We start from the raw sequence: 22,917 nt of genomic DNA on the forward strand, positions 1-22,917 counted from the left end.
AAAAAATTATATTAAAAAGTAAAAGAACAAAAATCTATATAAAAACAAAAATATTTATGTATACACAAAGTGATAAAAATAAAATGAAAAATTATTTAAGCAACATTTAATAGTTTTACATGTTCACAAATGGGAAATATTGAATTCGTCCGCTGGACCAGCCTATGGTTAAAACACTATCCGAATTCTTTCGATTTTTGCTTTGGAAACAAATAAACGATGGATATTCGGTGCCGATTCCTGTTAAAAAGCATGAAGGTGAAATACTTAGATTATGCTTGCTGATGCAGGTGGAGAATATCGCAATGCAGGGACTGTCTTTGAAAGTTATAGCCAGGAAGTGACCATTGGGGTCCCAGGCTAGAGATTGTGGTTGACCACCAACTTCACGATGTCCAATTGTGAATTTTGTCAAATCAGCAATGGGAAGAGCTTGCTTTGGTAGGTTGGATGCTAAAATAAATAAAAAAAGAAAACAAAAATTGATATGTAGTTTCTTAGACTGATTGCTTATAGATTGTGGGAAAATGGAACCGGAAAATTGAAAAGCTTAGAAGCTAAAAGTGTTAAATAAATGCATAACTTTAAGTCCAATCTATCCTGATGAAGCACAATTTTGTTTAGTTTAAAAGATGTTTGAATTTATGAACAATGCCCTTAAAACGAGAAAGAAAAGAAAGTGTTCGTTCAAGTAACTTGGCGGTCGTAGAAGAACATCATAAGGAACATATGTATGTACGTATTTCAAACAATTAATAATGATAAAATGAAGTTTTTAAGCATCTCGACGAGATGCCACAGTCAATTTATAAATATTGCATGAAACCTTAATTTAAGAAATGGGTCAAAGGAAACTGGAAACCCTGTTTCTAAACAAGCAACACACTCTTTATTTTATACATAAGATTTGATTTCGGTACTGAAGAAAAGAAGTATACGTTTTTCCACACATTAAAAAATAAACTTAATAAATCCAGATGTCATTTAGCTGGAATATTGGAAATATTCGCTTCGAATCCTATTATTGAGCTTTACAAGACGAGTCGAAATGGATACATAGAATCTTAAACGATCGACTTCGTATTTTATAATTAGGCCACTGGGAACGTTTCCCTTGTTTAAAACTTGGGAACAAAAATGATCATGAAAATGTTCCCCCGTATTTATTAGTATCGGCAATAAAACTTATTGCAGGATTTTTTCGTTCTTGAAAAAAAAAATTAATGTCGGCAGGATTATACAAAATATTCCTGAGCTTGTGGAACCTCTCACCTGTGGCTTGCCTTTTTTGTCTAGGCTTTTTATTTACTAAAATAAGCACATTATTTCATGCTTTTAGCAAATATCAGCCATGGGAATTTTTCTTATATATTTTTTTTATGCCAATAAAGGTATATATCGGAAATAAAATTTTCGCACCCTAGGACCGAAATTTAATGTTTGGGCGAATCGATTTCGTTGTAATGGGAAGAACGATATGATTTTTGCTTTACATGAGCGACAGTTATAGCTTTCAGAGGTTAAAGGTTTCTCGACTTTTTAGTAAGTACAAGCTTTTTACTTTTCTCATTTTGATTTAATTTTTAGATTGAACAAATATTGCATTGTCATCAGTTTTGATGTGAAAAACATTTGTTTTACCCTTAAAAAATATTTAAATGTTGGCAGCATTATACAAGACATTCCTGAGCTTGTGGAACCTCTCACCTGTAGCTTGCTTTTTTTGTCTAGGCTTTTTATTTACCAAGAGAAGCACTATACATTTGTCGTGCTTCTGGCAAATTATAGCCGGAAATCCTGTGTAAATAAATGTTCTCATTAAAAAAAAAAACTTACTTGCAAATAATTGTTCCTCAAAGAACTGCAATCGATAAAGAGTCGACTCATCCGAAGTGACAAAAAGCAAAAATGAACTACACGGTGACCAGCATGCAGATTGGATATATCCATTCGCAACTGTCCAACGTTCTGGCTCCCAATGTTTTTCAGCCGACCAAACACGAAAAACGTTCCCAACTGTTGCCGAGAACAAACACGAACCGTCTGGAGACCATTTGAGAATAGAACATGGTGGGCCAACACGTTTGAGTGTACTGCTATTAGATTTATCAACATTCCAAATAACGACATCAGTGTCTCCAATGCTGGATGTGGCAAGAAGTGTGCCATCCAAATTCCATTGAACCGAAGTTATTGGACTGTGATTGGGACTATTAGAAGAAAAGATATATTTTAATAATAATTAATAAATGTTCAGTTTAATAGATCTTACTGATTAAGGAAAACTGCTTGTGATGAAGATCGAGTTATGTGCATATTACTGTCCATTGTCCACAGACAAAGGCCTTTCTGACAACCAACTGCTAGTTCAGCTGCACTATATGGCCTCCAAGCCATGGAAGTGATGCCTTTTTGAAGAGGATTCTAAAACAAAAAATAATTAGAATACAAGACTATGTGAAATAGGACTTTTCAAAAGGAGCTTACTTTAAGAACAGGCACTGCAGCTGGCTCGTCAGTGTAGATACGAATTACATCGTCCGACCCGGCAACTGCGATTTTAAAACAATTCGGATGCCAGACTATATATCGAATGCAACTTCTGATCCAATCCCTACAAACGAAAAAAAGAATGATTCCATAAATTGATTGAAATAGGTATATGTATGAAGCGAAGCACTTTTCGTAAATCGAGTTGGGAGTAGTTTGTTATTTTTTTGCTATTCGTTTTGGTAGAATTCTACATGCTACCAAACTTGGTAGGTTTTTTTGACTGTTGTAGGTTTAAACTCGATTTGGTAGGTTTTTAGATTAGCTTAAGGAAACAATTTTCTTTAACTGAAATTATTCAACCTTATCACGAATTCTATTTGTATCGGAAATTTTTTACGATTCCCGAAAAAAACAATTACAAAATCCGATCGTAGTGACGATTTGTATGAAATTTCCCATTACGAACGGATTCCATAATTATTTTTTCGCGAATCGTAGCAAATTCTCGATACGAATGGAATTCGTGACCGATTTCATCAATTATTTTACAATTTTTTGAACGACTATATTAAACGCGTTATTCTAGTTCATTTGAATTTTATTTATTTATTTTATGGATTGCAATCTGTTTCAAAATGTTTCTGTTTGAAAGAATAAGCAAGAGAAAAAATAAATGTAACTTTAGAAGGTAAATGCTCAAGAAACTCTTAAAAAAAGTCTTTCTGGTTTGAAGAAATCGGAATTTAACTATTTAAGTAGATCGCCATTACTCTAGGTGTTAGCTTTTTTCTTCGTTTTTTTTTTTCATTTTTATTCCTGCGCTAAATAATGACAAATATATTGTAGTTGGAAACTAAAATTAATTCTCTAATAAAACTTAGCTTTGCTAAATTTGGTGTGAATTTTGTATGGGAGCTAAAATTTAGCTCAATCTGCATAATCTGCTACTCTGAAAAATATCAAATAGCTCGTGTTTTAAGGTATAACTTCAATGGAAAATAGAAAAAAAAACTACTTGTCTTGTTTGTTTGCGAAAAGTAGTACAAAAATTGTTTTCTTAAGCCAAAATCTACATCATTTTGAAAATTTACACTCTACGAATTGTTGCAAAAATAGCTCAAATAAATGTAGATATATCTTTCGAAAATTCAATAGATAGCACAAAAACCTGTTGCAAAATAAAAGAAACAGATGTTTTAAATTAATTTTAAGAAATCATATATATTATTACGGTTGTCGAACACCCTTTACCGGGACTTACACCGAACAGATTTTAATAAATTATATCTTAAAAAAAGGCGAATTTCTGCCGCCAGAATCTGGCAAAATATAAATATTTAAATGTTTATAATTTTTAAGAAATCTTAATTTGTTTAAAAAATAATATTCCAGCCAAAATGAATTTTAAAATGACTTTTTACCACTTTCCAATGAATTTGGAAATGTTTGACATGGCGTGTTCCTGTTCACATTAGGGGTGTTCGTATATCATTAGTTCGTATCATCAGGGGCGTTCATTAGGCGAGTAAATTCTCCGATTTGCTTAAAAATTCTGATGGTTAACATTTTAAGCATTATTATACAAACAAATTGCAGATAAGTTTGGACAAAAATATGAAACCTGTCAAATTTTAGAAGTGGGGATGAAATCCTCTCAGAGAAAGAAAAAATTGTGCAAAAGTACGCAAACTCTTTTAGGACAAAATTATCATTTATTAAAAGAAAAAAAGAAGGCACTAGCTTTTGAAAGATTTCAGACTTTTGTCCGAAGAAATTTTTGGGCAGAAATTTGCAAGAGGGGCTCTCTTTTTTGTAAAAAAAAAACTACACAGTTTCAGTCTAATCAAACAGGAATTGGGTTAAAAAAGTTGAAAAAAGGAGAATTATTTCTGTTTTAGGCAGTACCTAAACAGCCCTGTTACATGTAACATTAGTTATACATTTTTCTTTCATTTTTGGCACACAAATTGAAAATGCCAACTTTTGAGGTTCTGGGTAGTCAAATCCGTAAAAAAAATATCACTCAAAAGTTTTATTTTGTATTTAAGCCCTGATTTTTCAATCGTCAGTTAGACTATCAGAAGAATAAAAACTGCCAAATGTCAATATAAAAAAAACTTTTATTCCTAGAAATAAGCTCTAACTGAGGTTTATCTGACTATTGAAAAATTGGCCCTAAGTGCCTTATATCATGTTTTCACTAAAATCCAAATAAGATATTTTCGTAAACTATTTCATTTTGAATGTCAAATGGTTAATGGTAAATTGCTAATCCTCATCGAGGTAAAATGGATCGAAAGATTAATTTGAAATTAAAGGCCCCAACCCATAGAATCCGTTCCACCCGTTGTGTCAATTAATCCGTTGAAATTGAAGGATGGGACAGAAAGGGGTGACCCAAAGAAAACGTTGCATGACGGATTGCTTTTTGACAGCTCACTTTAAATTCCAAGGTGTGTTCGATATTTTCTCGATGAATGTGCACTAAGGAAGTTCTGATGCAAGAAATTGTTAACTATTATCGTTGTTCTTTTTTTTTAATAAAATACGCTACTAGACTTTATGTATGTACTTGCTCTTCAGTTAAAAACAATTTTTAATAACAGATTATCATTTGTAGATATGACTTTGGCATAGTAAAATTGAACTCTACAACAGAATTTTAGTATTTAATTGATATAATTTATTAGATATATCATTAAATGTTACTTTTATTACATTTTCTTCACAAATAAACAACTAAAGTTCACAATTCATAAAATCAGAAAAGAAAAGAACACAGTTCTTAGTTCTGAAATTCCCCGGTGTGCACTCCGAAACAGAAAATCGAACTGATCTATTGTTGACAACCAATGTCAAAGGATACGACAGATGAAAAAGTAGAAAGTTGGGCTATTTCTTCCGTCGAATTCGTCAAATACAAATAATTGATTTATTTTATTCATTTATCACATAATACGATATTTTGATAGGAATAATTATATTCCACATAGTGTAGTTCCGATAACCAATGAAAGATACAAAATATTTTGCTTATTTTTTACTTTGGTGTACTTAGCGTAGTTCCTTCAACATCAAGTGCGGTCCTACCTTTATTTTAATTATTCTTTCAGATCATTGAACACTTCTACATAAGATGTTTCCAAAATGATTGGAAAGTGGAAGTGTTCATCGCTTTTGACAGGATCTTTGGAATAAGTTCAGTGGGGAACTTCCAACGATTGTCAGTATAAGAAAATAGTCAAAAGAAAACAGAAAAAAAAGAAAAAAAAATGTACAGCTATAGCTGGGATGGTGAAGACATAAACAAACAAAAGGAGGCGCGAATTGTGATAGAGTTTTGTGAATTTAGTTCGTGTTTTCCAAAATAAATATGTAAAATTAATTAATTTTTTTTAATTAATCGGAAATAAAAACTTTAAATTTGAAAACAATCGCGAAATATAAAAGTTTTTGTGGTTAAATGATTTCGAACACACAGTGTTTGTTGTAAGTGTGTGTGACAATATGTTTTTTGTTTACATTTTCCCTGCCGAGATATGTCAAATTAGAAAAGGAAAAGACAAAGATAGTTTTTGGAATTTCCCTTTATGAAAAAAAAACACCGCCAGAAACAAAACAATAACAAACGTTTAATGGCGTTTTTAATTGGCAATCCGGAATTGTTCTTCGATTCAGATTTCAGAATCCCAATTGAACAGTTTTTTTTTATTCCGAAGAATCTGAAGTTTAACATGTGCCACATATATGTGTAATCGCACCAAACTTCATTTGTTTTTGTGCTGCAAACATTTTGTACTGCTAACATTTAAATCTATGAATGTGTGAGTGATTCTGCTTCTGATTCTGTTTTTAAAACCAGAAGAGAAATTCTGTTTTTTTCAGAATCAGAACTGTCAGTTTTGATTTTTGGTTTTTTGTGAAATTTTTTGAATCCAAAATGAATGCCATGCTATGGTTTTTGTTTTTTTTTTTGTGAAAAAATTTGTTTGCATCCATCATGGATGTAATGGCCTTCCACTGCGGAGTTAATATTAAAAAAACAAAAGCAACTTTTCTGACAGACAGCTGCCAAAGTTTATGTACAGTCGTGCCAAATATTTGCATGGATTTCAAAAATCAACATAGATAAACAAAAAAACACACCTATGGTTTTGTTTCAAGATTTTTTGTAAGTAGGTACATATATGTATGAACATATTCCGTAGGAACATTTCATCTTCCATTTGCCAGGAAAAGTCTAGGAAGTGTACCTTTGTATGTACATATATAGTATATACATAATGTACATAAGAAAAAGGCCGTAATATTTGAAGGCTCCAGGGGAAAAACAGCACAAGTCCGTTCCAACTCATTTCGAGAAAAATGCATTTTTAAATTTTGTTCTCCATACAACTTAGTACTTAAAGCACACAATTTATTTATTTTTTCAGCAAGGCTTAAATTTGTTTTATAAAAGTAAGGATGCCATCAGATAGTGGTCAGTAAATACTACAAAGACCTCATCATTCGTTTATTTTTGACAAAAAGTGGACATGTGCCGTTTTTCCCCTGGACCCTTCATTTGCTCTTTGCGTGCTATAGGGGCGTAAGTGTTGCACCCCTATTACGATTGTCAACTATCAATTCTTTGCCCCTGGGTAAAAAGGACTTACATAAATGATAGTTTACCAGAAAATCCGATTGAAGTTGAAAATCGATGAATTTTTGAGCATTGATCCTCTTATTTTTATAAGAAAGAGTTACTCTAAATTTATGTTTTTGATTCTCTTTTCATCAAAACCCGAAAGTGCAATTTTGTGACTTAACCTCTTTGTAGCCGGAAGCAAAGAATTTATAGTTGTTAAAAAAAAATTCGATCTCTTATTTGCTTTGAAAAAAATTTGAAAACGAAGAATGATGCTAACCGTGAAATGTAACTGAAAAGATCCATTAAAAAAATGACCAGTTTTCCCCCATTTCGATTTTAAAACATCAAATTTCAGTATTTATCAACTATCAATTGATAGTTGACAATCGTAATAGGGGTGTTAGGTCCGTTAAGGTACTTCCTAGGCTAAAATATGATAAGTGGCTATTAAAAATGAAAAACAATTAAATCACGTAGGTAGATACGAATTTTAAAATTTCCACTTTTGAATAGCGATATAAAATTTAATGGAGTGTGAATTAAATGGGTCTAAGATAATTTTTGGAAAAGCCCAATACAACAGCAAAGAAAAATCGTCAAAGGAAAAATTGTCGGATGTAAGAATCAGACAGAAACCTTACGTTCAACAATTTTTTTATTGACGATTTAAGGTGGTGAATGCGTGATTCAACATCGGTTCAAGTTCTTCAAATTGACCAAGTTTGAGATATTAGTTGCGGCAACCTGTTTGAAATAGAGTTAATTATAAAATGTATGTACAACTTAGGGAACCTAGAAGCCGTGTTTTATTGGTAACTCAGTACTTAGCTCAGTAAAATTTAAGACGGTAAACAACAACAAATGATTGCTAAGGATAAAAAAAAGTTTTTTATTTGTTGGTTTACAGAGAAAATTTTTTTCTTAACATATACATTTTTTACCCTTCAACAATAAAGGATTATAAAAAATAACTAAAAGTAATCGTTTTTTGTTATTTAGAGCATAAAATGTTTACTCAGTAAAATACTGAGTACCAATAAAACACGGCTAGAATTGCTAAATTTAATGTGCCATATTCATAGCTGTTTAACTTAAACTGGGGCTAATCCAATGTATTTTAAATGGGATAAACACGAGTTTTTTAGTAATTCTCGACTTTTTAAAAAACACACTCTGCATTTACATTTGTACCTACCTACCTATACTTTCTTTTTATTTAAGCATGCGAGAAGTCTCGCACGGGTAAGCTAGTATTTACATATTTATCAATTAAAACTTCAATGTGCGCTTTGGTATGTTTTTGCTTAGCTTGGTAGGATGTTTGGGGAATTTTGGTAGGAAATTTTTTTTTGACGACAGGCAACCATAAGGCAATTTTGATTTTTTTGCTACTGTAATTTTTGCGTTTTAGGTATTTTGCTCAGTTTATATGAACATAGCGAATCTAAAATAAGTACATATTTTGTTGCTGGATAGTAAATTTTGATTTTGTTTCTGCTATAATTTTTGTTTTTTTAGTGCTTCGCTAAGTTCATATCAAGTTAGCGAAACGACTCAAATTGCAAAAATAATAAAGCAACAAAACTAAAGTAAATCAATTAACTAGCAATAAAATTTTAACAAAATACAAACCTAATTTGAATGCGCTAAATTGATGTAAACTTAAAGCCCTATTCTGCTATTCGATTCACGTGAAAGTCTAAAATAAAAAACGATTAAAATTAAACTCAAGAAATTTTTTTTCTTTAGAATGTCTAAAACTGGCGGCAACAACTCTTTGCTTTCGAAAGTAAGAAGTTTTTTAAAGCCATTTTGACGTGATAAAGGAAGAAAATCTTTCCATTTAAGTGAACTATCGGAGCAACAAAATCAAAATTGACGTTACTACTCAGTAGGGATGTTGCGAATATTCGCATCCGCAACCGCAAATGCGGAACTGCCGCATGAATTAGGACATCCGCATCCGGCTAATGGCGCGTACTAATGGAAGTCACACCGAGTAATGGTCTATGACTGATTCTTCTAGGCAAAACACAGAAAAAATGCAAAAAGTCTTAAATTTATAGCCTGTTTTAGAGAAAATTTTGCAAATTATCTTATTTCGAATTTCAAATCGTATAGGAAATTTTCAAATTATCAAATTTGGGATGAAAACATTCTTATATAAAAGGTCTTTCTTTCCGGACAAAAAAAAAGGAGTCAATGTGGAGGAAAACACTCTTCATAAAGAAGACTTTCCTAACAATTTCTACCCACTCCACAAGGCAGTGTTCCTAGGGAACAATTTTTTTAGTAGCGTTGGCTTAATTAACCAACTTCTGTGAAACCGACATGATTTTTAATTAAGTCTTATTAGTCCATTGAAATGTTACAAAAATTTGACCGAACCTTGCATTAAGGTACTTTTTTCTGTAAAATTGCAAATAAGAAAGTTATACTTGAAAATAGATGTACATTTTCAAGAAAAAATTCTTTGAACGGCCGTAGCTTTTTTTTTCCAATCAAAATTGTAGAGAAATAAATCATCTACAAAATCGCTTTAGACATTTTTTTGTGGGACTAACGGTTCGCAAGATATCGATAAAAAATAGTTTACACCCCTTTTTCTAAGATGGCGGCCAAATGGGGGGGCTTTCAACCCCGAAAACTGGATTGTATACTCACATTAACCTCCCCTACAGATCAAAACAAAAAAATCTCCTACCCAAAATGCAAGGTTAATGTAACATTTCAATTGACTATATGCACTTTTTTTTTAATTTCTCTAATAAATACAAATAAAAAAATGTCAATAATAAGTGTATCATTATTTTAATTCATTTATCCAGCAACAAAATATAAACTTATATTGGAATCGGTAAGTTCATATAAACTGAGCGAAATATCCATAACACAAAAACTACAGGATTGCCACAACTAATTAGCAACAAAATATGCACCTAGTTTCGATTATATTTAGGGGGGTTGAGGGGGAGGGGGGGTTCCCTGATTTCTGAGTTCACTCGAACTGAGCGAAAAATATCAATAAAACTGAAACTAACGGAGCAACAAAATAATAAACTACTCCCAATTCGATTTGCGAAAAGTGCTTCTCTAAATTAATACTCATGAAATAGTTTCTTGGGAACTTGACTTACCTAGTCTCTGAGTATTTTGCAATACTGGCAATACCATGCTCTTTGAGATAAGGAAATACCATAAGTTTGATTTTTCCTATAAATTCCAAAGCCCTAGATGTGTATTCAGCAGCAGATGATATAATCGGACTAGATGCAGCTGTAGCTGGATCTTTTGCCTCATTCAAGGCCTCCAAGAACCCACTTTCAAAGAAAGTTCTTGTGATACGTTTTATAACTCGTTCATTCACAGGAACCATTACAGTTCGATATGAATCAACTGGTTTTGCTGCAGCAGCACTGAAGATTTCGCAATTGATATTTATTTCTGGATAATATTCCAACTAAATGGGTTGGTCTTTATAATGAATAACAAGGACAATGAAGAAGGAATGACTTACCACATATGAATTCCCTTTGACTTCGACTTGTGGCACCGTACAAAGACGGCCACTTCTTTCGCAAACAGAAACATTGCCTGGTGAGGCCATAGTGGAGAGGTCTTGAAGCGACACCATGCTTTAAGAAAATAATATTTATTTTCTTGCAAACCTAAGATTGTGCTTATTATTTGTGAGATTATTTTTTGTTGTTTTGCAAAAATTTAGTAAAAAGTTTAACAAACGGCTGAAATCTACAAAGTTTGAAAAAAGAATAACCGGAGAATTGAAAACTGTCAAATAAGAAACGCGCTTTTCTTTTTCTGTTTTGATTTTAAATTCGTGACAGTTGTTAGCGTTCAGAGAAAAACTTTTTTTGTGACAGCTATAAGGGCGCCTTCACACGAACGCGACAGAACGATACAAAACGCTAGCTATAGATTTTCGATATGAAACGCTCCGTCGCGTCGCTTCCGCATGAAGCCTGGTACTCAGATCGAGCTAAATTTTAGCCGAGATAAAGTTTTTACAAGTTATCGATAATTTGTATAGGATAAGTTTTAGATCGGATTATTTTTTTTCGATAATTTGTATGGGAGCTAAAATTTAGCGCGATCTGCGTACCAGGCTTGAGGCATTTTTCTTTTTAAAGCCTAGTACACAGCGTAAGCTAGCTGAAGCTGAAGAAAAAACATCAGAAAATAAGTTTTAACCCAAAAACAAAACAAATTTAATTTCGTTCAAGATTTCGTTAACGAAATTTTGTATGAAAAATTTCGTTTCGCTTCAGCTGCGTACTAGGCTCAAAAAGTGAAAAAGTACAAAAGTGAAAATTTTCAAACAAATTTTTGTATAGTTTTTCGAGCTGGAAAATTAAAACAAATCAGAAACAAATGCAGAAAGCTTATTTCTTGGCCTAAAAAACAATTTGTATGCTCTTTTTTACAAAACAATTGGGCTAGCCAGAAAAAAAATATTTTCACTTTTGTACTTTTTCAAAAAGTGGTGTATATGTAGTTAAGCCTTTAAGGTCTGAGCAGGGTACTGAGCTGTCAAAAAATAACCCGTATTTCTTATTAAGCTTAGGCATATATCTGAGTGCTCAGCTTTTGTTTATTTGATCAGAACATGGTCAGAGTGCGATCTACGAGTTTAAGCCTAGTACGCTGCTGAAGCGAAAAGAAATTTTCCACACAAAATTTCGTTAACGAAAACCTGAACGAAAAATTTCGTTTTGCTTTTCGGTTTTCAATACGCAGCTCTAGCGAAAAATTGGAGAGTTTTCACTCATTTATCACTTACTTTTTACTTTACTGTCCTGTGCATTTTTCTTGACTCCAAGAGCAGTGTTAACGGTTTTTCCACTTTTAATTCATTTAAATCTTGTTTTAAAAATTATTTTCTGTTGTTTTTCTTGATTTTAAATTAGTTTGGAATTTTTTTATTTTGACTTTGACAGAATACTCGATGATATTTTTTCGTTAGCATTTTCGTTGTCGACTTTGAGGACTTGAAAATTTTTCGTTTCGCATCAGCAGCGTACTAGGCTTAATTTGTGAAATTATCTCATTTGGGATTTAGTGAAAACAGGGGTCGAATTACAGCATACGATTACGATCATTCGTTAACGTTTTTACTATTTGTGTCTCTATTTATTTAGTAGAAAAAGATAGGGACACAAAGGGCCTTACCAATAATCAAATTTAAAGCTCAGTTAAATATTTAACTGAGCTTTAAATATTTATCCATACCAATAACCAATTTAATAGTCAGGTTAAGGGTTAACGCCACGTTAATTTTATAGTTGGGAAACTGAAATATAAACGCACGGTTAAATGTAAACGCACGGTTTGCACTGTCATTTGACAGCAAAAAAAAAAAATTGTCAAGTCACGAGTTGTTGAGAAAAATTAATAACATTGGCGGCAATTTATTAAATAAAGCCTGGTACGCTGCTCGCGCTAAATTTTAGCTCCCATACAAATTATCGAAAAATTTTATCTCAGCTAAAATGGATCCCATACAAATTATCGATAACTTGTATGGGAATTTTATCTCAGCTAAATTTTAGCGCGAGCAGCGTACCAGGCTTAAGAAAATGGAAAAATGTATTGTTTATAAATATTTATATTTTTATTAATAAATATTCATTACTTTCAGAAAAGGCTGAAAAAGAAAACTAACCCCCTGAATACAATGGTGTAGCTGTGGCTGTAGCTTGTAGCGCAAGTTCAAGAATTCTCAACTTTTTGCTCAGCTGACGCCATTGTTGTTTCCCTCAGTAAAATTTTGGCAGTACTACAAGCCACAGCTACACCATTGTATTCAGCAAGTTAAAAAGAAATAGAACTGCAAATTTTCATCGTCGTACTTCACGACACGATAGAAGAACTTTTTTTAAGCACTTTTGGCTTCCTTGCTTGGGCTCCATTTTTTAACTTTTACAACCAAAATAAAAATATATGAAGATATGTAGGTATTTTGTAGTTATGTTTGTGTTCATTATTACATTACATGCATAAAATGTCACTTCAATGATGTCATTTTGACAACAAATGTAATAGATCTGGTAATAGAAGCACAATTAGTTAAACGTGTGTTTATTTTGATTATTAGTATACACTCAATTTAACGCGACGGTAAAATTTAACCCGACGATACTTAAACGTGTGTTTAGCGATTCATTATTGGTAAAGCCTGGTACGCTGCTCACGCTAAATTTTAGCTCCCATACAAATTATCGAAAGTTTTTAGCCGAGATAAAATGGATCCCATACAAGTTATCGATAACTTGTATGGGAATTTTTTCTCAGCTAAATTTTAGCGCGAGCAGCGTACCAGGCTTAAGGCCCAAAGCAACCATACGTTAACGAACGTATGCCGTAATTTGACCCCAGGCTATAAATAAACGCTGAAATGTGTACGTACATATCTAGTACTTCCCTTCTACTGAAAAATGATAGGCAGAGGTTATCAACAACTATCTATTTCTAGCACGAACAAAATTGTGAATTTCCCTGCCATTAAAGTAATGACAAAAATAATACTTCCAAAGCTCATAAGCGAAGTGGCAAGGTACTATTAGTAATTTACTCGCGATTTTCAATGGAATGCACTTTCAACGAATTCAATACAAATCGTATCTACTCGGGAAGAAGAGCATGAGTAGATGATAATACTAGATTAACCAAAACATCTACTAGTAGTAAACCACCACCTCCAATGGAACAGGGCTAATTTCTTTTAAAAAAATTCGCTGAATGCAACCAGTACTTCTACTTTGCAAGAAAATGAACACACCATTTATCAATTGACATTCGTGTAAAAATTGTTGTGAAACAGTTCAAATCTGTACAACAAAACAAAAACAAATTCAATCCATTTTTAATTCAAAAAGATCGATTTTTTTAGCAGCAATCAGAGAAATTCGGCATAAAATTCCAATAAATATGCGAATGAGTCCAAGTATTTATTTGTTTTGTTGAATCTAGTGTCTATCTAAGAGATACGGAAGCGTATTATATCCCCTTCACCAGATTTCAGGTGTCTACACCAAATACTCTGGATCATAAAAGAAAAAACAAAAAGAAAAAATGAATGATCATTGAACAGCTGCTGGTCATGATTGGGCACATCCCAATCCAAAGAGTGCAAAGAAGTCAACTTTATTTTTTGTACTTTGCACCACATTAAAATCAATTTGCTTATCAATTTTACGCTAAAATTACGTTGAATCAACTAACAACAAATAAAACAAAATTGATAAAAACGGATTCCCTGACCTTCAACCAATCCAATCAGTAAAAGTATAGTTTACTTCACTGATAACTCTGAGCCAAAAGAAAGATTGCAAAATAATAAAAAGGCAACTAATAGAAGATAGACGAAAGAGTTCGGAGAGTGGAGGAAAACAAAAAGACAACTCGGTTCGTAATTATTAAACAGGTTTTATTGATATATTTTTATTTTTATTATTTGTTTTCTGATGTCTGGTGTTCTTATTAATTCTAGAATCTAGGGCTAACTAAGTTTTATTAAGTGCAGGTGAAAGAGAGACGGCCATTCGATTTGGAGTTGCTTTGGAATGTTTCCAATGATTATGAGCTTTTAAAGAATATTAAATCATATTTTTACTATCGCCCTCGGCCTCTGAACTACCTATCATTAGTTTTTGTATCAAAAAATTGTTCCTCCAAGTAGATTGAAATTTTGTAGGTAACTTGTTTTATTTGATTACTTTTGGCTTCTATTTAAAACTTTTTTTTTTTATAATAAAGAAACATAAGACGTCTTTGTTGAAAGAGAAACCATGGCGGACTTGAACGCCGAAGTTAACACAGTGATTCATTCAAAGGCTCTTATGTTGGGATTAAATGAACTGCGGAAGGCCAACAAGCTACTGGATATTACTTTGTTGGTTGAAGGATCGTCTATGAAGGTGAGTTCCTGAGTTAGATTTTTTTTCAATAAATCTCTCAACAAACAAAAAATATGGTTGGAAATAGGTCATTTAAAAACGGTAACATAGCTGCTGTATAGCTGACATAAAAATAATTTATTGTGATAAAAGTCTACCGCCGATTACATGATTATAGCAGCAATTATCTTTCTTTTGTCTTTGAAGCTTTTCCTTATTTTATGACGGATGTTGTAATCATTTTATCTCAATTATATTTTTGCGTCATGACCACAACTAATTATGACGGCGCTTAAAATCTATGTTAGATTACAGTCAAGAGTCAACTAGCAAGACTGCCCATTCAGTCCACTTCTTAGTTGGCTAGCTGCCATCAGGATAGTTCACTTTTTGGTTTTTTTTCTTCTTGAAGGGGAACACTAAAAATGAGGTTTTCTTGTGTCATAAAAGTTAAGATATATAGAAAGAAAAATTATTTTTAAAAATTGTTGGTAAGGAGTTATGGGGGTGTACTTTTTTTAGTACAATGGGATCATGCATATCATATTAATTTTCATAAATATTAGAATTTTTAAAACACTCTTTTGCAATGCATAGTGTAACATTACACATTATTCAACAGCAACATTTTAACCATAAATGACATTTGCGACACTTAAGTTGATTAGGCAGTTTTTTTTTAAGAAACTGCGCTCTCTATAATGCGATTTTTGAGATATTGGAGTGTTAGTGCTTTTGTAATTTTAAGTTGAACTTTACGGTAGCTCTATTATTTTTATGTTGTCATCATCGATGTCTTCTTTATCTGTCATACTGTCCAATGGTCAAGAAATCAGACATATAAGGCCCAGGGACATAACCTCGCACGTACCACAAATCCAATAGTGTGTCCACCATTGTTTACACACCATTATTGCTTACATATTATAAAGTGCTTGCACTCAGTATTAGTGAAATATGTTTAGGAGGGGAAGGAGGACACACTATTGGATATGGGTTAGGTGCGAAGTTGGTTGTATGCAAAGTTCCCTTGCATTAAGGAATCCTTTTGTTGGATACCTTTTGAAAACAAATATGCTAGGTGGGGTATAACTCCATAAAATTCTGGTATGGACTGATGTCCCAATAAGGTGGGGCATAAGTACAAAATCGATTTTTTTTATTTGTAACTAATGTCCCACTTGAATGGGTCATAAGCCCCATAAAAGTGGGCGTAATGTCCTTGAGCCTTATTTTCCTGAGCCAACTATATAAGTGTTGACTACTTCCGCATTGTTATCAACTTGTTCTAGGGCAGCACCAAAATTTTGGAAAAGTTTTTCATACAAATTTATACTGGGGATAGTTATAAAATCCATTCAAAGTACTTGAAAGAAAAATGTATGTATGATCCCACTGTACTTTTTAAAGTACATTTAACTTTAGCTTTGCTTATCTCCGTATTTATGCATAAAAATATGATAACATTTATTATTTTCTTAATGTTGGGTTTATTTCCAATTGATTATTGCAGAAATAAGCAAAACATTTGGTCTAATAACTGTTTTTGCATGCACAAATTGTCAATGCATTTTGCTGTACTTTAAAAAGTACAATGGGAGAGAATGGGTTAAAGAGTTCGTAGCAATACACATTGAAACCATAAATCTTTCCAAAAATCTTTCTCTCTGTAATTTTGAAAACGTTCAGTAGAGTAATTGATAATTCTTCGTTTAAACTTATGCTTCAATAGCATTTTGGTTTTTGGCTACATTTAGGGCCATTTTTTTCACTCGGAGTTGAACAAAACTTGAGAATTTTTAGTATAAAAATTCTCAAGTTATGTTCAACTCCGAGTGAAAAAAATGGCCCTTAGTGTGTTTTTCTCAAATATTAATATTGAACAAAAATCAAGGAAAAAAAGAAACCAATATTTTTTGTAATAATTTAATCCGCAGCTGGAATTAGCTTCTATTCTTATCGGCAGCTGCGTATTGTTTTTGTAGTCCATGTAACTTCAAATGCAAATACGGATAGCAACGAAAAAAAAATACAAAACTAATTTTTTCCAAGTCGATGGAGTTTTGGCTTCTGTTTTTTTTTCCTCTTGAAAAATTATGAGCCTGATGTTGTATTGCATTAATTACAAATGTATGTTACAACGGTAATAACGCATTAGGATATCTTAAGCGTTTCCCAAAGACACGAGTTAAGTCAAAATGTCGAGATGTCTTTCAAAAGTTTGCTTAACATTTTTCAGTCGTATACTTTTTGTTTGCAATTACTTCACACCAATTTATTTATCCTATTTTTTTTTTTTTTTTCAAATATAAAAGGCATTTGGGGTTTGAATCTATTTAGTAAGAATAACTTTAAACGAGCTAAACTTGTTTATATACATAAAACAGGGTTTCCGGAAACAACTCTAACGATTTTGATGAAAATTTCAGGGATTTTGTCGTTAAGGCGAGTAAAAAATTTTAGCCGTAGTTTTAGATAAATCCTCCCAAGCCCTTTTATCTCATGTATTGTTTTTTTCGTTCGGTTACTGCTGTAAGGATTTCTATTAAAATTTTTGAGATTTATTCCTTTAGGTGAGTCAAAAATTTTGGAAAATCGGCCAACATTCTTCATACATTTCCACTTAATTTTATGCAGAGTGTCTCAAAAATCAACGTCGACACGAAAACGGTAGATGGGGTAGGTAGTGACAATAATCAGAAAAATAATAAAAAAAAATAGTAGCCATATATTTTGTTATTTATGGGCTTTCGAAAAAAAAATTTAAAAAAATGGTCACCCTGTGACGGTCTTTTATGTTCCGTGACTACAAATAATAAGTTTTCTCAATTTTTCTTTTGCTACGGAACCTTAAAAAAAAATGCATTCTAAAAATTGAACTCAGCTGCATCAGTTTTGAAGGGATAAAATTGTTGAAAATATTCCAAAAATAACGGAAACAAAAATAGTTTTATTAAAAAATCCGACTTTTTTTAATTAGGTAATTTTTCCATAGTATTTAATTTTTGCACCTTCTTAGAACTGAATTTGTTTTTTTTTTGCAGTAGTAAAATGCTGATTTTTTGAAAAATAAAAGAAGCTTAATGAATACTCGAAAGGTAATAGTTATTAGGCTCATTTTAGCATAGGTTTTTGATTGAAAATAGTGGAAAAACCTATCCTTTCGGTCTTTTGACCGGAAAATGACGACCTTAAAACACCGCAAACCCGTTTTGCTCTGAAATAAAAGTAAGAAATTGAGTTTTTATGAAACTTTGAACTGTTAATTAATTTGCAGCATTTCGTTAGATCCATTGCTTTTGGGACACCCTGTACAGACAGTTCTTATAATATTTTAATAATATTTAAACTTTTCATTTTGAAGGGATAACTAAGGTATATATGTAGCTACTACAAGAGCATGTACTTGTACGAGCGAATTAGTCGTGCATTTTATTTATAAACCGTTCCGCTTTTGTAAAGCTTTAAGTTATACTGTCCATAATCTCCTTAGAGGATATAATATATGGAGTGCTTGTGCTGTTAGTTCCATGAAGCTTTTATAGAGGGCTCTAGTTTCTTTAAGTTTTTCGATGAGTGCATGCCTCCATTTTATTTTCATTTGATGGCTGTCATCAACAAGCGTGTTTATTTACAGCTGTGGAACCGGACTCTCATTGAAAAACGAAGGCAGCGACCCCTATCCATACATATGGCGTTACAATGTATTAAGTATAGGGACAAGCACTCCATATATTATATCCTCTAAGATAATCTCGTAAAGGCCCTAACTACAAAATTTTTGATTTTGATTTGTTTTGCATATTTGGAGTTAAGGCATTGTCTCCGATTTATTCTCATTTAGATTTTTAACCTAGGTCTTTAAATAAGTCAGAAAATTCCAAATATTTTTGAAATTTCGGTATTTGATTTTGTTTTTTCCTCTTTACGAAATTATGTGCAGTATAGTAATTCATGTCGCAAGAAGAAAGAAATGTCATAAAGAAATTACTTTTAGTTCCTTGCATTTTTTTCATGCATTAGCTTAGATTCAAGAAGAACTTTTCTTACTACTTCCATTAGGGTGGTCCACTTTTTTGGTTTTTACATTTCCGTTGTTCCCCACTCAAAAATTGGTTGCATATGTGTTTTGTATTACACACGTGAAATTTCAGCTTTTTAGGTGAAGTGTAAGTGGGCGCTCAACAGGCTCAAAGTTTTTGCTCAGATGCTGGTATAGCTGGGTCCTCATGCCTAGTAATTAACTCCTGTTTTGATTTATCAAGTGAATTAAGTTATGATGTGGTAAAGTTTTTCATAAAAAACCAATAGTTAAGTGATATTTTCACAGATAATAATTTTTGTTCATTTAAATTCGTCTGTAAGTATTTTTTGCTTAAAGTTATCAAAACAGAATTAATCAATGAAATACGAGCTAATGACTCAAAATCAAAGAAACGTGAAAATCATTTACTTGGTTGTCGGGAACATGCGTGTTTATCATGTTTAATCCAAATTGCAACCTCAAGCCAAGTCCTAATACGATATAATCAGATATTAAGGGTAAGGTAAGGGTAACAAACTCTAATATTCCAAAGCTGATGAGCGCCCTCTTCCTTTTAGTTTTGAAGGCTAAAACTTTCAGCATATGTTGGTATTGATGTCTGTAGCAAAATAATGGGTGGGGAACTAATGAATTATATAGTTTATTTTTTTGCCTTATAACGTGGACCACACTAACTTCCATAGTATTTGACTTTTTATCAAACAATTTTTTATTGAATTCAATTACAGGCTCATCGTGTAGTTCTTGCCGCATGCAGTGATTATTTTGCCGCAATGTTTACAGATCCCATGAAAGAAGCCCAACAATCTGAAATCCAACTAATAGGCATACCAGCTCGTGGTATGGAAAGTTTACTCGAATATGCTTACACATCGAAATTAGATATAGATCGTAATAATGTCCAAGACATTCTATCAGCTGCCACTCATGTTCAAATGAATGCCGTCGTTCTCTCCTGTTCGGCCTACTTAGAATCTCAAATAGACATGGAAAATTGTGTCGACATAGCTACACTATCTGATCTCTATTCATTAAGTAATCTCAAGCACAAAACCTATCGATTTATATGTGCTCATTTGGAGGAGTTCTCAAAAACTCCAGAAAGGGATAATCTAAGTTGTGAACAGCTTGAATATATCCTAAGCTGTGACTATCCTGTGGATTGTTCGGAAGTCACAGTTCTACAAATTGTAGCTGAGTATTGTGTAAAGAATAAAGTTACATTGGAAAATGCTATAAAACTTTTTACAAACATTCGTTTCGATCAAATCAAAACAATTGATCTACACGTTTGGCCAAGGTTTGATTATATTGATGAGTCTATTCATTCGCCGTATTACAATGTTATGCGAACGGCGGGTTTTCAACAAAAGAAATCCTGCAAGAAAAAGTATATTAACTCTGATCTACTCAGGAGCAATATTCTGACAAATACTCGAGGCATGGAGTTGGCGCTAGTCAAAATTGGAGGTTTCTATATAAATGGAGTACACAATGGTCTGAGTTTTGCTTTGCCCGATGAAAAGAGATGGCACCCGTTAACTTGCATTCCACACATCGAACAATGCAACTATGGAACAGCCGTGTTAGGCAATGACCTTTTCGTGGTGGGTGGCTCTTACGATGTTTGTCTGAAAGAATACATTCACGGGTTTGGTTTTCGATACAGTGCAGGTAAAGACAAATGGTCAACGATATCACCAATACAATCGGAAAGATGTCGATTTTCGTTGAACGCAGTTGGCAATTTTTTATATGCTGTGGGAGGTGTTTGTGACCAAATCGAAGGAAGTGAAGAAATCTGGGAGGAAGGCCGACGAGAGTCGAATTGTGAGAAATATAATGTAGCTGCTGATACATGGGAATATATAAAACCGTTGAAAGAGAATCGAAGTCAGCATGCTGGAGCAGCTCAGGGTCACTTTTTGTACATATCAGGTAAGCTTTAGAAGTTAAAGGCCTTTCTTTTATAGAATTCTAAATCTTGTGTCTTACTTGCAGGTGGAATTGATAGACACTTAGTTCTGCCTTCGTTTTGGCGATACGATACATTTGGCGACAAATGGCATCAAAAGAGTCCTATGCCAAAACCAAGAGCGGATCACGTACTCCTTGCAATTGATGACAAGATTTACGCTTGTGGCGGATGGTTTGAAGACCCTCATACTGGAACACGGGTCCTAATTAGTGACATCGATGTTTATGATGTTGCCACAGATAGTTGGTATTTGGAGACAAGGAATCCAGTTCCTACATTTCATGCTGGTATAACAGCGGTGAAAAATAAAATCTACTTTGTTGGAGGGCTGCTTTCGGATGAAACAATAAATTGTTCGTCAAATGTTCAAACTTATGATCTTTTAACCAAAGAATGGTCAACACAAACAGAATGGGAAGGATCCAAACCTACTTGGGAGTGTACGTGTGCTACATTTTATGTGCCGCGTTGTCGAGAAGGTTTATAACAAAGAATAAGAAATGATGAAATTACTCAACGATATGTTTAAACTCTAACGTCGAGCTGCCTTATACATATATGTTTTTGTTCTTGTTTTTATTTTTTTTATTTAAAAATCTGAGATTGTTGTAAATAGTATTTATATTGTAGTATACAAAAATAGTAATTTAATTTCTTTGTATGCTTAGAATGTGTATCGTCTGCTGTTTTACCAGTGAATTTCGAAAGGAAATAAAATATAAATTATAAATTGTCAATTATACTTACCTAAGGCTTTGTGTGCTTTTTTTTGTATACCAAAGAAATGAATTGGAATCTTAAAGCTTGGATAATTATTGTACATTAGGAAAATCCATAACGAATACTATTCGTATCTAAAATTATTTGCTTCCGTACTGAAAAAAAAAACATTCATCGAGTCCGTCCGTAGTGACAATTTGTATGGAACTTTCTATTACCAACGGATTCTGTTATTTTTTTTCTGTATTTTTTTATACCAAATTAATAGATTTCGTGATAAGGCCGAATGTAACCCACATGCAATAATGGACTCATTGATTTTGCGAACTTTTGGACTTCTTCATAGTAGCTGCGATCCTTTGGGGGCATTTATCTTTTGTACTTAGTACTTAAAGTTGCTTTCAATTACTACTTCTCTATTGAAAAAGTAGTTCAAAGAAGCTTTAAGTACTAAGCAGTAGATAAATGTTCCCAAAGGAACGCAGCTAGTGTTTGAGATTTACTTTTTTGCTCTAATCTTCACGTTCAAATGTTTTGGGATATGCTCTATGGTTTTTAGAAAAAAAGGCAGGCTTGTTCAAAAACGTTTTCTTAATTAATACTTAATTAAAACAAAAATAGAAAAAAACATTTTTTGTAAAGTGAAACCCAATACTCCGTTATAAGGACGAAAGAATGAATTACAGACACTTCTAGTAATTTTTTTAAAATGTGTTAATGGGTTCATGTAAAAAAATCGAAGTTTTATGGTTTTTACTGGCTATACATATATAGGGTCGTGTCAAAAAATTAAGGTTTTGATCGAAATCAAATGACAATAATGAAGATGTTCAAAACTGTGGGTCTAGTGCGTCCATACTGTTCGTAGGTCTGAGATCACCTGTACATTCAGATTTGGAATAATGGCGCGAAAATTTAATATAATGTAGTGTAGGAACCCGGGCTAACGAGACATTTATTTTTTTAAATATTTTATTAGCCGTGTTTTATTGGTAACTCAGTACTTATATCAGTAAAATTTTACACCGGAAACAACAACAAAGGATTGTTAAGGATTAACAAAAGTTTTTTATTTGTTGGTTTATAGAGACAATTTTTTTCTAAACTTATACTTATTTTTTACCCTTCAACAATAAGG

General features: G+C 32.6%; 2 protein-coding genes across 5 annotated transcripts; one reads left to right on the top strand and one right to left on the bottom strand.

Moving 5' to 3' along the window:
- Window positions 1–17: 17 nt before the first annotated feature.
- Window positions 18–10,902, bottom strand: LOC129908454 (aladin). Its single transcript, XM_055984924.1, has 6 exons — window positions 10,641–10,902; window positions 10,261–10,583; window positions 2,488–2,614; window positions 2,273–2,424; window positions 1,837–2,210; window positions 18–453 (listed from the first exon to the last, which is right to left on the bottom strand). Exons 1-6 carry the CDS (start codon window positions 10,755–10,757, stop codon window positions 116–118), a joined length of 1,431 nt encoding a protein of 476 aa, XP_055840899.1. The 5' UTR covers window positions 10,758–10,902; the 3' UTR covers window positions 18–115.
- A 3,115-nt stretch (window positions 10,903–14,017) lies between these two features.
- On the top strand, window positions 14,018–21,810 carry LOC129910684 (kelch-like protein 26). Of its 4 annotated transcripts, none has more exons than XM_055988152.1 (5): window positions 14,018–14,564; window positions 14,631–14,834; window positions 14,897–15,057; window positions 19,810–21,019; window positions 21,083–21,810. In XM_055988152.1, the coding sequence occupies exons 3-5, from the start codon at window positions 14,929–14,931 to the stop codon at window positions 21,544–21,546; spliced, it is 1,803 nt and encodes a 600-aa protein (XP_055844127.1). In that variant the 5' UTR covers window positions 14,018–14,564; window positions 14,631–14,834; window positions 14,897–14,928; the 3' UTR covers window positions 21,547–21,810. The 4 variants fall into 4 exon arrangements, with proteins under 4 accessions (XP_055844127.1, XP_055844126.1, XP_055844128.1 ...); XM_055988151.1 differs by having other exon boundaries at window positions 14,018–14,545; XM_055988153.1 differs by having other exon boundaries at window positions 14,018–14,545; window positions 14,631–14,830.
- The last annotated feature ends 1,107 nt before the right edge of the window (window positions 21,811–22,917 follow it).

This window comes from Episyrphus balteatus, chromosome 2 (genome assembly GCF_945859705.1).
Source record: "Episyrphus balteatus chromosome 2, idEpiBalt1.1, whole genome shotgun sequence".
Classification (NCBI taxonomy): Eukaryota; Metazoa; Arthropoda; class Insecta; order Diptera; family Syrphidae; genus Episyrphus; species Episyrphus balteatus.

Bases quoted from the DNA above. Each gene is read 5' to 3' on its own strand.
- LOC129908454 (XM_055984924.1), bottom strand. From the start codon at position 10,757: ATGGTGTCGCTTCAAGACCTCTCCACTATGGCCTCACCAGGCAATGTT. The intron at 10,584-10,640 runs GTAAGTCATTCC...CAACCCATTTAG, and splicing joins TCAAAGGGAATTCATATGTG to TTGGAATATTATCCAGAAAT. The intron at 2,425-2,487 runs GTAAGCTCCTTT...TTTTTGTTTTAG, and splicing joins CTGCAGTGCCTGTTCTTAAA to AATCCTCTTCAAAAAGGCAT.
- LOC129910684 (XM_055988152.1), top strand. From the start codon at position 14,929: ATGGCGGACTTGAACGCCGAAGTTAACACAGTGATTCATTCAAAGGCT. The intron at 15,058-19,809 runs GTGAGTTCCTGA...ATTCAATTACAG, and splicing joins TTGAAGGATCGTCTATGAAG to GCTCATCGTGTAGTTCTTGC. The intron at 21,020-21,082 runs GTAAGCTTTAGA...TCTTACTTGCAG, and splicing joins TCACTTTTTGTACATATCAG to GTGGAATTGATAGACACTTA.